This window comes from Salmo trutta, chromosome 2 (assembly GCF_901001165.1).
Source record: "Salmo trutta chromosome 2, fSalTru1.1, whole genome shotgun sequence".
NCBI classification, from domain to species: domain Eukaryota; kingdom Metazoa; phylum Chordata; class Actinopteri; order Salmoniformes; family Salmonidae; genus Salmo; species Salmo trutta.
Window position 1 is genome coordinate 72,459,514 of NC_042958.1, and position 14,142 is coordinate 72,473,655.

At 40.0% G+C, this 14,142-nt stretch overlaps 1 protein-coding gene across 1 annotated transcript in view; it reads left to right on the forward strand.

Moving 5' to 3' along the window:
* nrg3b (neuregulin 3b) overlaps window positions 1–14,142 on the forward strand; it is a 428,509-nt gene that overhangs the window by 391,173 nt on the left and 23,194 nt on the right. Inside the window, exon 6 of the mRNA XM_029714064.1 lies at window positions 262–388. Coding sequence (XP_029569924.1) covers window positions 262–388 — 127 coding nt within the window. The remainder of the gene's footprint in view (window positions 1–261; window positions 389–14,142) is intronic.

A 14,142-nucleotide genomic window follows, 5' to 3' on the forward strand; every position in this document is an offset into this window, starting at 1 on the left:
TAAAAATGATTACACACAATTTAATTGCACCCTGTGACTGTGTGCTGGATTATCTGGACAACAGAATCTCATCAAGCAGTGACGAGGCACCTGTAAGACGTGAATGCAGCTCAAAGACAGTGGATCAGTGTACAAGAGCCAGGGACACAAAGCTCTAACCCAGAGCAATATACTGTAGAGTAGGCCTACTGTATCTGAGGATCATGAAAGCTGAAGGTGGGGCTTTGTATTAAACTCGGTATGGCCTCTCTCCCTCTGCAGGAGACACAGGGAAAAGCTACATATGCAATTCTCTGAGAGCTGGAACCTGAGGGAGTGCGGAATCAACTCCTCTGGGCGGATGTCTAAATCCTGCCCCAGGCCTCAGTGCGGCCTGCAGCTTCAAAAGGTGAGATAAAGAACCAGCCTTTCTTATTGTATTCTACTTTGACGTTTATATACAGTTGAAGTCGGAAGTTTACATACACCTAAGCCAAATACCTTTAAACTCAGTTTTTTACAATTCCTGACATTTAATCCGAGAAAAAATGCCCTGTTTTAGGTCAGTTAGGATCACCACTTTACTTTAAGAATGTGAAATGTCAGAATAATAGTAGAGCGAATTATTTATTTCAGCTTTTATTTCTTTCATCACATTCCCAGTGGGTAAGAAGTTTACACTCAATTAGTATTTGGTAGCATTGCCTTTAAATTGTTTAACATGGGTCAAACGTTTCGGGTAGCCTTCCACAAGCTTCCCACAATAAATTAGGTGAATTTTGGCCCATTCCTCCTGACAGAGCTGGTGTCACTGAGTCAGGTTTATAGGCCTCCTTGCTCGCACATGCTTTTTCAGTTCTGCCCACATATTTTCTATAGGATTGAGGTCAGAGCTTTGTGATGGCCACTCCAAGACCTTGACTTTGTTGTCCTTAAGCCATTTTGCCAGAACTTTGGAAGTATGCTTGGGGTCATTGTCAATTTGGAAGACCCATTTGCAACCAAGCTTTAACTTCCTGACTGATGTCTTGAGAAGTTACTTCAATAGATCCACGTAATTTTCCATCCTCGTGATGCCATCTATTTTGTGAGGTGCACCAGTCCCTCTTGCAGCAAAACACCCCCACAACATGATGCTGCCACCCCCGTGCTTCACGGTTGGGATGGTGTTCTTCGGCTTGCAAGCCTCCCCCTTTTCCTCCAAACATAACTATGGTCATTATGGCCAAACAGTTCTATTTTTGTTTCATCAGACCAGAGGACATTTCTCCAAAAAGTACGCTCTTTGTCCCCATGTGCAGATGCAAACCGTAGTCTGGCTTTTTTATGGCTGTTTTGGAGCAGTCGCTTCTTCCTTAGATGAGCAGCCTTTCAGGTTATTTAAAAAATATATATTATACCTTTATTTAACTAGGCAAGTCAATTTAGAACAAGTTCTTATTTTCAATGACGGCCTAGGAACAGCGGGTTAACTGCCTTTTTCAGGGGCAGAACGGTTGATAAAGGACTCATTTTACTGTGGATATAGATACTTTTTTACCCATTTCCTCCAGCATCTTCACAAGGTCCTTTGCTGTTGTTCTGGGAATGATTTGCACTTTTCGCACCAAAGTACGTTCATCTCTAGGAGACAGAACGTGTCTCCTTCCTGAGCGGTATGACGGCTGCGTGGTCCCATGGTGTTTATACTTGCGTACTATTGTTTGTACAGATGAACGTGCTACCTTCAGGCATTTGGAAATTGCTCCCAAGGATGAACCAGACTTGTGGAGGTCTACAATTTTTTCTGAGGTCTTGGCAGATTTCTTTTGATTTTCCCATGATGTCAAGCAAAGAGGCACTGAGTTTGAAGGTAGGCCTTGAAATACATCCACAGGTACACCTCCAATTGACTCAAATGATGTCAGTTAGCCTATCAGAAGCTTCTAAAGCCATGACATAATTTTCTGGAATTTTCCAAGCTGTTTAAAAGCACAGTCAACTTAGTGTATGTAAACTTCTGACCCATTGGAATTGTTATACAGTGAATTATATGCGAACTAATCTGTCTGTAAACAATTGTTGGAAAATGACTTGTGTCATGCACAAAGTAGATGTCTTAACCGACTTGCCAAAACTATAGTTTGTTTTAACAAGAAATTTGTGAAGTGGTTGAAAAACGAGATTCAATGACTCCAACCTAAGTGTATGTAAACTTATGACTTCAACTGTATATTTAAGATAAGTACACTCTTGCATATCAGGAAGGGTTCTTTACTGCTGTGATGGTTATGACTAACCATCCTGTTTTTCCTCTCTTCACCATGTTTTCTTTTATGCCATGAAATGCTGCTCATTAGGCCTGTTTCCTCTTATTTATAGACTGTGTGGAGATACACTGAGTGTAAAAAAACATTAGGAACACCTTATCTTTCCATGACATAGATTGACCAGGTGAATCAAGGTGAAAGCTATGATCCCTTATTGATGTCACTTGTTAAAGACTCTATTTCATTCAGTGTATATGAAGAGGAGGAGACAGGTTAAAGAAGGATTTTTAAGCCTTGAGACAATTGAGACATGTATTGTGTATGTGTGCCATTCAGAGGTTGAATGGGCAAGACAAAATATTGATGTGCCTTTGAATGGGTATGGTAGTAGATGCTAGGCACACTGGTTTGAATGTGTCAAGAACTGAAACGCTGCTGGGTTTTTCATGATTAACAGTTTCCTGTGTGTTTCAAGAATGGTCCACCACCCAAAGGACATCCAGCCAACTTGGCACAACTGGGATGCATTGGAGTCAACATGGGTCAGCATCCCTGTGGAACGCTTTCGACACCTTGTAGAGTCCAAGCCCTGACAAATTGAGGCTGTTCTGAGGGCAAAGGTGGTGCAACTCAATATTAGGAAAGTATTCCTAATATCTTGTACACTCAGTGCATGTTGTTGGTAGTAAATATGTACCTTATGACACTGCAGAAACATCAATGCACTCCTGACCCAAGAGTAGAGTATTACTTTATTAATCCTAACTTGGGAAATTGTTTTATCACTTCAGAATTAATCAATAAAATTACAAAGACAATACCTGTATCAGTGACAAACACATGATAAAATACATAATACGACACAAAAAACAGCTGCATTTTAATAGCCATAAAATATAGGTAGGAAATGGTTGTCTATCCTCCTGGGAAACAGCATCAACAACACTCATTAAAAAGGCATCATAAATTAGTAATTTACACTCATTAAAAAGCATCATGGCTGTGAGTAAAAATTACCTTCTGAACCTCTCTGGATCTTTTGGGCAGGATGAACCTGTTACCGAAGTTCTTACTGTGTTGCATTAGAGTGCTGTGGAGTGGGTGTGCGGCAATGTCCATGATCATGTGTGTTTTAGATTGCATACTTTTTATGAACATGCCATGCATTGACTCTTGCTTTCTTTATGTTTTTGTCCAAAAAAAGTATGTCCTCCTTCTCTAAGTTTCCCTTCCAGTACACAATGGCATAACACAACACACTAGCCACTACACTGCTGTAAAACATGCAAAGCCAAAAAAACAAATAAGATCTGAGCTTCTTTAGGAACGGACCCTTTTTTTCCAATTTTCGCCTAAAATGAATGTAGCTCAGGATCTGAAGCAAGGATATGCATATTATTGATGCCATTTGAAAGGAAGCACTTTGAAGTTTGTGGAAATGTGAAATGAATGTAGGAAAATATAACACATTAGATCTGGTAAAAGATAAAACAAAGAAAAAAACTTGTTTTTTTGTATTTGTTTTGTACAATCATCTTTGAATTGCAAGAGAAAGGCCATAATGTATTATTGCAGCCCAGACGCAATTTAGATGTTGCCCAATAGATGGCAGCAGTGTATGTGCAAAGTTTTAGACTGATCCAATGAACCATTGTATTTCTATTCAAAATGTTGTATCAAGACTGCCCAAATGCGCCTAATTGGTTTATTAATAACTTTTCAAAACTGTGCACTCTCCTCAAACAATAGCATGGTATTATTTCACTGTAATAGCTACTGTAAATTGGACAGTGCAAATAGATTAACAAGAATTTAAGCTTTCTGCCAATATCAGATATGTCTATATCCTGGGAAATGTTTTTGTTACCTACAACCTCATGCTAATCGCATTAGCCTACGTTAGCTCAACCATCCCGAGGGGGACCCACCAATCCTGTAGAGGTTAATCAGGGCAATTTGTTCCATAAATAGACAGGTATTTACCTCTCCATGGTTGCAGAATCTTGTCTATTTTTACATGTTTTCTATTGAAATTCATTGTGGAGAGCATATTTATATATTTTGTGATATGAAAACCAAGAATGTCTGCTTCACCATCAGCCCATTTTAGAGGTAAACTGCAGGGTAATGTAAAAGTTGTATTTAAAAAAAATCCAATACGTAATATTGTACACTTATCTTAATTAGGTTTTAGTCTAGAGAGTCCAGAAAAGATATCTAGATCTTCAATGAGACATTGCAGGGATCTAGCTTGCTTACTTAATATAAAACTTGAGTCATCGGGATACATGGACACCACCTTTATTTTTAGGCCTTGGATTTCTAATCCTCTAATGTTGTTATTGGATCTGATTTTAATAACTAGCATTTCGATGGCCATAAAGAATAGATATGGTGACAGCGGACACCCTTGTTTAACTCCTCTTGGCAATTCAAAACTCTCTGAGAAGTAGCCGCTATTTACTATTTTACACCTGGGGTTGCTATACATTACTTTGAACCATTTTATAAGAGAATCACTGAAATTGAAAAAATCCAGGCATTTATAAATAAGATCTAGTCTGACTTTATCAAATGCCCTTTCAAAATCCGCTATAAATACCAGGCCTGGCTTCTTATATGTTATTATCTATTCTATTATTTCTAGTAGATGTCATATATTATCTCCAATGTATCATCCATGTCAAAAACCAGTCTGATCAGGATGAACAATACCTGGTAAAAACCCTTTTAATTCTGAGTGCTATCGTTTCACTAGTATTTTTGCATCACAATATTGAAGTGTAAGGGGCCTCCAGTTTTTTAGATAGACTGGATCTTTATATTTTCCAATTTAATAATAGTGAAATCAGACCTTCCTGCTGATTACCTGACATACAGTGGGGGAAAAAAGTATTTGATCCCCTGCTGATTTTGTTCGTTTGCCCACTTACAAAGAAATGATCAGTCTATAATTTTAATGGTAGGTTTATTTGAACAGTGAGAGACAGAATAACAACAAATAAATCCAGAAAAACGCATGTCAAAAATGTTCTAAAATGATTTGCATTATAATGAGGGAAATAAGTATTTGACCCCTCTGCAAAACATGACTAAGTACTTGGTGGCAAAACCCTTGTTGGCAATCACAGAGGGCAGACGTTTTTTGTAGTTGGCCACCAGGTTTGCACACACCTCAGGGGGGATATTGTCCCACTCCTCTTTGCAGATCTTCTCCAAGTCATTAAGGTTTCGAGGCTGACGTTTGGCAACTCGAACCTTCAGCTCCCTCCATTTTTCTATGGGATTAAGGTCTGGAGACTGGCTAGGCCACTCCAGGACCTTAATGTGCTTCTTCTTGAGCCACTCCTTTGTTGCCTTGGCCGTGTGTTTTGGGTCATTGTCATGCTGGAATACCCATCCACGACCCATTTTCAATGCCCTGGCTGAGGGAAGAATGTTCTCACCCAAGATTTGATGGTACATGGCCCCGTCCATCGTCCCTGTGATGCGGTGAAGTTGTCCTGTCCCCTTAGCAGAAAAACACCCCCAAAGCATAATGTTTCCACCTCCATGTTTGACGGTGGAGATGGTGTTCTTGGGGTCATAGGCAACATTCCTCCTCCTCCAAACACGGCGAGTTGAGTTGATGCCAAAGAGCTCCATTTTGGTCTCATCTGACCACAACACTTTCACCAGTTGTCCTCTGAATCATTCAGATGTTCATTGGCACACTTCAGACGGGCATGTATATGTGCTTTCTTGAGCAGGGGGACCTTGCGGGCGCCTCAGGATTTCAGTCCTTCACGGCGTAGTGTGTTACCAATTGTTTTCTTAGTGACTATGGTCCCAGCTGCTTTGAGAACATTGACAAGATCCTCCCGTGTAGTTCTGGGCTGATTCCTTACCGTTCTCATGATCATTGCAACCCCACGAGGTGAGATCTTGCATGGAGCCCCAGGCCGAGGGACATTGACAGTTCTTTTGTGTTTCTTCCATTTGCGAATAATCGCACCAAATGTTGTCACCTTCTCACCAAGCTGCTTGGCGATGGTCTTGTAGTCCATTCCAGCCTTTTGTAGGTCTGCAATCTTGTCCCTGACATCCTTGGAGAGCTCTTTGGTCTTGGCCATGGTGGAGAGTTTGAAATCTGATTGATTGATTGCTTCTGTGGACAGGTGTCTTTTATACAGGTAACAAGCTGTGGTTAGGAGCACTCCCTTTAAGAGTGTGCTCCTAATCTCAGCTCGTTACCTGTATAAAAGACACCTGGGAGCCAGAAATCTTTCTGATTGAGAGGGGGTCAAATACTTATTTCCCTCATTAAAATGCAAATCAATTTATAACATTTTTGACATGCGTTTTTCTTGATATTTTTGTTGTTATTCTGTCTCTCACTGTTCAAATAAACCTACCATTAAAATTATAGACTGATCCTTTCTTTATCAGTGGGCAAACGTACAAAATCAGCAGGGGATCAAATACTTTTTTCCCCCACAGTACTACCATTTCTATAGGCGTAGTTACAACAATCTAACAATGGAGCTTTTAGCATATCAAAAAAGGCTTGACATACCTCTTCCGGTATGCCTCATGCCCTAGGGTTTTTCCAGACTGAAAGGATTTATTAGCCTCAAAAAGTTCTTCCTCTGTAATTTGGCCTTCGCACTGATCTTTCCGTACATTTGTTAATTTTCCATTTTTTATGTTATTTGGAAAGAATTCCTTACCGTAATCTTCATTCGGTGGGAGAGGATGAGAAGGAAAAGAAAACATCTGAACATCTGTCTTTTTAGCCAGAAACTGCTTTTTTGTTATTTATGAATATGGAATTGAATGACCTCTGAAGGTACATGTAAAGGTGTCCCAAACAATAAGTGGATTTGCTGTTCCTATATTATACTAGAATTATTCAGTTCTAAATGATTTTGTCTTAGTTAAAAATAAGTTGTCCTCCAGTAAACTGATTAAATTTCCAATATCCCCGTCCACGTGGATATTCTATAAGAGTTATGTGAAGGCCAATTAGAAGATGATCCGATCGCATTCTGTCTCCTATTGAAACTTTTTAAACCTTTGATGCAAGAGAGAAAGAGACAAGAAAGTAGTCAATATGACCAGCTTGATTAAGTCTCCTCCATGTATATCTCACTAGGTCGGGATTTTTTTGTCTCCAAATATCCACTATTTCTAATGTGTCCATAATATTAGTGATTTCCTTAAGGGCACAGTGATGATAGTTTGTAGAGTGATTTCCTTTACGGTCCATTGAGCTAATTAACACTGTTATAGTCACCTACCCTAATGATTTGATCATTTGTTGCCTCTAGGTTCAATAAATTGGTAGAAATATTTTCGAAGAAGTATGGATCATCCTGATTTGGACCATATAGATTAATGATCCAAATCTCTTTTTCGTCCACTTTCATATTCAAAAAGATCCACCTTCCTTGCAAATCATTCCTAACAAATCATTCCTAACCATTCAGATCGACATTTTTGTTAATTAATATCATCACACCTATTGAGTTCCTTTGTCCATGACAGAAAATTATTTCACCACCCCCTTCCTTTTTCCACACAACTTCATCTAAGGATGTAGAGTGAGTTTCTTGTAAACAGTATATGTTATATTCCTTTTCTTTTAGCCACGTAAAGACTGATCTTCTTTTTATAATCTGATAAACCGCTACAATTATAACTGGCTATACTTATTTCACCCCTTACCATAACTAGATACTATTCTAAGTCTAAATTTATCATAATTAGTGCTTGTGAAGTTACTGCCATAAGAGGTATTATGACGGTCAAAACTAGAGCTTTCAAATGTCTGATATTTAGAATTCAAGAAATAGGTTCTAACAATATATGTTTGTTCCCTTGCCTGTTTGCATGTGAGCCAATACCACAGATTTTAGAAAATTGAGACAAGATATTATGTGTGTAGTAAATCTGAGTAAGTTGATGTGTATGATATTGGATGTGATTTAGTGAGCGTGTGTATGATGTCTGTATCTGTGTAAGACTATAATGTGTGATGTCCAAATAAATAATAACCCCGCCAATTTGCATGGTTGAGTGTCTATGTGTGTAACATGTAGTGCGTATAGCCTTAATATTCATGATGATAATTGTAATCCATATCGTATCACCATCATAGTTGCATCATAATTACCTTAAACATAATTGAAAAACACATTCCAGCATTTCCATAGCAATTGAGGTTTCACATGATCCTGAAAGAGACCTTCCATTACTATAGAGACGGCTTCACTTCAGTACAAATGTATCCCGTACAATATTGTATTATTCCCCAATGCCCCTATTCTGATATCTTCCCCTTGCTTGTTGTAAACATATATAAACATGTAGACAAATACATAGAAAAGATAGACAAACAAGCAACATTATCAATTATAGAACAGTTCTCAACAATAGAGAGAAAGTTGAGAGGAAGAGAAGAGAAAAGAGAGAAAGAGAGAAAGAGAGATTGAGAGAAGAGAGCGAGATCAAGCTTGTTTGTGTACGTGTATGTATTAGTCTGTATGTGTAAGTAAACATGTAACTGAGTACGTGTGTGTTCATATCCACTTCATATTGTTTAGATATTTTTACAGTTCCCATACTTAATTTTTTTCATAACCTGAAGACCCTGTAGAATTTAGTACAGCCATGGTTTTATGGAGCTGTCTCAGAATAGCTGTCCATCTGTAAAGAGTTTGTCCACAATGAGTAAGGCACGCTTACCCTTCTCCCTCTATTGCCTCTGTACAGGATACAGTCTCTTGGGATGTTCCTTTATCTCCCATGGAAATTGGTCATTGAGCCTGAATTTGGCCCTTTAAGCTCCCTTCGCCTGCTTTTGATCAGCTCCTTTTGTTGGTAGTGTTCAAATTTTGCGATGATCAGTTGGGGACCCTTGGTCTTGACGCTCCGAACTCCAAGTCTGTGTACACAATGGAAAGCCACCTTGTTTACAGTCACTAGAGGAAGTTTCAAGGCAGATTGCATGAATTCTCTGATCACGTCCTCTGGCTTATTCCCAGATAATATTAGATTTTCTCGCATGCTACGACTTTGTATGTCTAGCAGCGACTCCTTCATTACCCTGTTTTCCCTGAGTAGACAATCCATTTTAGAATCGTGGATTTTTACCTTGGCTGTGAGTGCCTTGTTCTCTTCTTGGAGCATGAGAATTTCACTCTGGCTAAACTCCAAACTCCCCCTCAGCCCTACTACCTCCTCACACAACTTTTCCAGTGTAGCATGGATTCCAGCCAGAGCACTAGCCTCTACTTCAACGGTAAGTAATGTCATGACGTTGGCCTCTTTGGGTACAGGAAGGACAGTTGACCCCCTCCCCTTTGTACCATCACCCAACCTACCTTCCCCCCCAACCCAGGGTTGTAAAAATTCCAAGAGGAGAATCTACTACAACATGTTTCATAGAGAGACAAAGGAAATTCTTCCAACTCATAGAATTGGAGAACCTAGCGACATGTGTGTTCTGGAGAAGATATGGAAGATTGATGAAGACTCCAGCTACGAACTGATCCGCTTGGTACAATTTTGTGATACTCAGAAGCGACAATATAGCCATATTACCCTAAAACGGTCTACAGGATAGCCTCAGCGATGAGACTGAATCCACATGGGTGTATACAATGTATTATTAAGGATAAAGCTATTTGTAATACATTGAGATGCTATGTACTGATGTTAATGTGATAGAATTATATTTCTGTAACCAAGTCTAGCTCAGTCATAGGCACGCCCCCAGGGACACATACAGGACCAGGCGTCATTTGACAAGCCTGTTCTCTGGGTACTATAAAAGACCCCCTGATTTACATTTCTACAGACCAGGCCTACACTCCATTGCGAGTTGGCTCATAGGTTTGACCATCCAAGTACTCTACTGAAAGTGAACTATACCACGTGGTTAACTTTTACTATCGAGACCGACAGAATAAGAACAAGTCTTTGATATTAATTATTAGTCTGCAGCTAAGTAAATTATATCATCGAACGCGAAGACCAACCACATCCATTCTATGACGACATTCATGAATGTCGCTCTGACAGATCCATTCTAACCGAGAGAGAGAGAGAACGCTGACAAACTCTCCATCAGAACAAAACTCTCCAACAAGAATCCCGACGACACATGAGCGTAAATATATATTGATTGCAAAGGTTCCCGAATGAGTGAGCCTTCAATTGGCAATTGTTAATATTAATGAACTCTGTGTAACTTCTCAGCTTACCGTTTTATGACCCATTGTCTAACAGACCAGCCATGCTTGTTAGCCAGTAGGGCAGATTCCCCTACCAATCCTGTGTGACGATAATTACTGTTTGTATGTTTTCTGTTAATTACTTAGTGTAGTAAATAAATGATTTTAAGACAATTGATGTATGGATGATTTTAGTAAAGACTGGGTTCGTGCAGATAACCAAGAATTACAACTTTCATGATGAGACTGAAACAACATACGGGTTAAGATTGACTGCTATCGATGTAAAATATTACTAAGTATTTTAAGAGTTTATTCAGAGGATAACAGCTCTATAAACGTTCTTCTGTGGTGCCCCGACTTTCTAGTTAATTACATTTACATGATTAGCTTAATCAGGTAATATCAATTACAGAGAAATAATTTTATAAGTTAGCATGTCATATCACTTAATCCGGCATAGCCAAAGACACGACATATATGGTGCCCCCGTGTGAGGACTCAAACTAAAATGCACGTTGGCTCATTTTGATAATACATATATGGAGCCCCCGTGCGAGGAATCTAAGATAGAATTGGACTTTGCTGTGAAATTCTATATATCAATTGTGCAAACAGAATTGTACAAACAGCCTGCTATCTAAACAAAGTGATTGTGCATTTTCCATTGAGAGAAGCTATTTAAAATAGCCCCGGTCTTATATCGATAGCAGTGAGGAATAAATTCCAGTTTTAGTCCGTTAGGCCAAACGGTACTATTTCTGTCGGTAAATATTAACTTCTAGAGTAAGGTTCGAATTTAGAAGTTAACTGTCCGGTAACCGAGCCGAATAATTTGCCTACCGCACTAGGACAGTGTGGGCAGACCGTATGCGTATCTGTATTTTAGTACCGTGTCGCTCCGGTCAGCAGAAACGCTAGCAGAATATGCTGAATGGGGTTAAGGTGAGACGTCACTAGAAAACCCACCCTTTCCATAAGTGAAAGGATCCTATTTTGGTGCTTGGAAGGATACTCCAGAACCAAGTAGCAATAGCTTAGCATTACGGGCAAGCTAACAGAGAGGGAACATTTCCTCTCTCCGTACCACGTTTAAAATTCCTCCGTAGCGCGACGGAAGTCCGACCTTTGTACTTCCGTTTAAATTTCATCATTCTGCACCCTGGTGGTGAAGAATTGCCAGCACATCTCTAGGGGAAATTCAAACGTGGAGCACGGGATATGACGTCTCATTCAATTTAACTAACAAGTGAAATTGCCAGATTTACCTTTTCAAGTGGATCTTTTTAAAAAATATCCAAAATTGATTGGGCGTCCATAATGAGACATGATTAACTTTTTCCAAACTTAACTTAGATGAAGCAAGGCTCTCAGGTTAATTGAAAGTTAATTCCCAGATAGCCTATACAGGTTTGATATATCATAAATAGATTAATCAGTAAAATCTGCTTTAGCAAGGCACCTTCAGTAAAACCCATTACTGACGGGAGTGAATCCCATGTGGCTTCGGCCTTAAGGGAAAGTATAGTGGTGAATGTACCCTAAACATTTAAACTACATTACTGTTAGGATAACTCCGCAATCTGAATTGCTTGGGTATCATTGCCTCATTCAATTTATTTAGTTAAATTGTCGAACATACCTTTCTAGGTTCTTCCAACTAAATGAGATTAATCAGTAAAATCTGCTTTAGCAAGGCACAGTCAGTAAAACCCCTTTACTGACGCTCAGCCCAGGTAGGAGCGTACCCTAGTGGTGAAGGGTCCCAACATTTGACCTTCGGTTTACACTTATGATATCCAATCAATGGAGATTGTAGGAACAAATCGTCTCATTCAATTTAATAAGTTAAATTGTCGAACATACCTTTCTAGGTTCTTCCAATTAAATGAGACAACTTAAACTTTGCATATTAACCTGGATGAAGCAAACTCTCAGGTAATTCAAGTTTAATACCCAGACAGCCTACCCAGGTAGGACTAATCATTGGCATTGATTAATTCAATTTGCTTTTGCAAATTCATTCACGCCCAACTTCCACAGTACTGTACAGTACTGATGGTTCATTAACGTCTATAAATAGATTAAAATCGTCTTTGCAGCTCCCCACGTTCCAAAACCAAATTTTGGAAAATTAGGAAAAACATTTTTCCTTTCAAATGTTTTAATAATGTGCAAGCTATCAGAGGGGGTGGTCCCCACTCGCCCGCTAATTAGTGAACCTCCACCCGTAAATGGATTGATCTCTGACCTCAGCAGCGATAACAACCCTAATTATGCCATTAGTGGAAAAGCAGACAACAACGTTTTCCAAAATCAACCATCGGGTGCAGGCCTCGTAAAGGTTCTCTCCAGTCTAGCTCTGATGTCTTGCCATCCGAGATTGCCATCTGTCCAATACAGCAGTGCACAGCTGAAGCACGAGCAGGTAATGGTAGACATAAAGGGACAGGTGGAGAGAACCGGGAAACCAATGACCAAGGCAGACAAGGGAAAAATTCTGCTAGCTATGGAACTGCGTTCGAAAACTGAACAATTAAATGTAATTGCAAAAACGTATGACGATGAACAAGCACAAGCTCTTCAACAAAATCGTTTTCTACAGGAACAAAATCATAGGCTACAGGAACAACTCGATTTAGCCAAAACTAAATACGATGATGTCCACGCCAAACTAGATAAATCTGAAGAGTTATCTACAAACAGGAGCGCTCAACTTGACAACATGCATGCTGTTTTGTTGAATGTTACTCAAAACAACACGGTGCTCCTCAAAGCGCTGCAGACCAAAGACGATCAGTTAATGAACACAATGACAAAGTTGGATGATAAATCAGCAGAACTTATTGAAGTCGCTGACCAAATGAATGATGAGAGAACTCAGGTGATGAGGTTGGAAACATTGATTTCTAAGCAAGCAGAGGAAATCTCATCACTGAATCTCTCGCTCCGTACTCAAGACCTCTATCTGCAAACCATGACAGATAAGTTTGAGACCGAAAGGAGCAGGTGTGACACTCACGTGTCCAAAATCAGTAATCTAAGCGGTCAAGTGGACTCTGCAATGCAGCAGAATTCCACCCTTAGGTACCATCTGGAGGAAATCCAGAATGGTCACGCTCGACAGCGCGACTTCCCATCCAAGCAACCGGAGCCCTGTACTCACAGGAGTGAAGACAATAGGTTTCAGACCTTGCCTCCCTCATGTGTCCCTCAGTCTTCTCCTCTTTGCCCTTCGGCACTGAGTAATCTGGCGCCTCTTGGCCAACAACAACAAGGCTTGGCTTCCTCTCTTGGCCTTTCGGCCCCAATCTCTCCACAGGATGAAGCCAACCCTCTCCGCCCGCTTGGCGCGGAATACCTTGACAAACTCGTCAAGAATTTCCCCACCTTTGACCCCATTCCAGGTCAGCCAAACGATACTGAGACGTTCCTAGCTGACATAGAGGACGCGTTGGATGGCTACCCGAACGCTACGGGTTCTGACAGGGTTTACCTGTTGAAGCGAACGTCAAATAGACACGTGACAAGGTTCATTCGTCTACAACAGCAACACGTGCTAAATGACTACACTAAACTTGCCACAGCTTTGAAATTAGAATTCAGTGGTTCTGCAACTCGCAAACACGATAGCTCACTGGCTAACACCGTCAAACAAGCTCGGAACGAACACCCACAAGCTTACTATCATAGGCTTC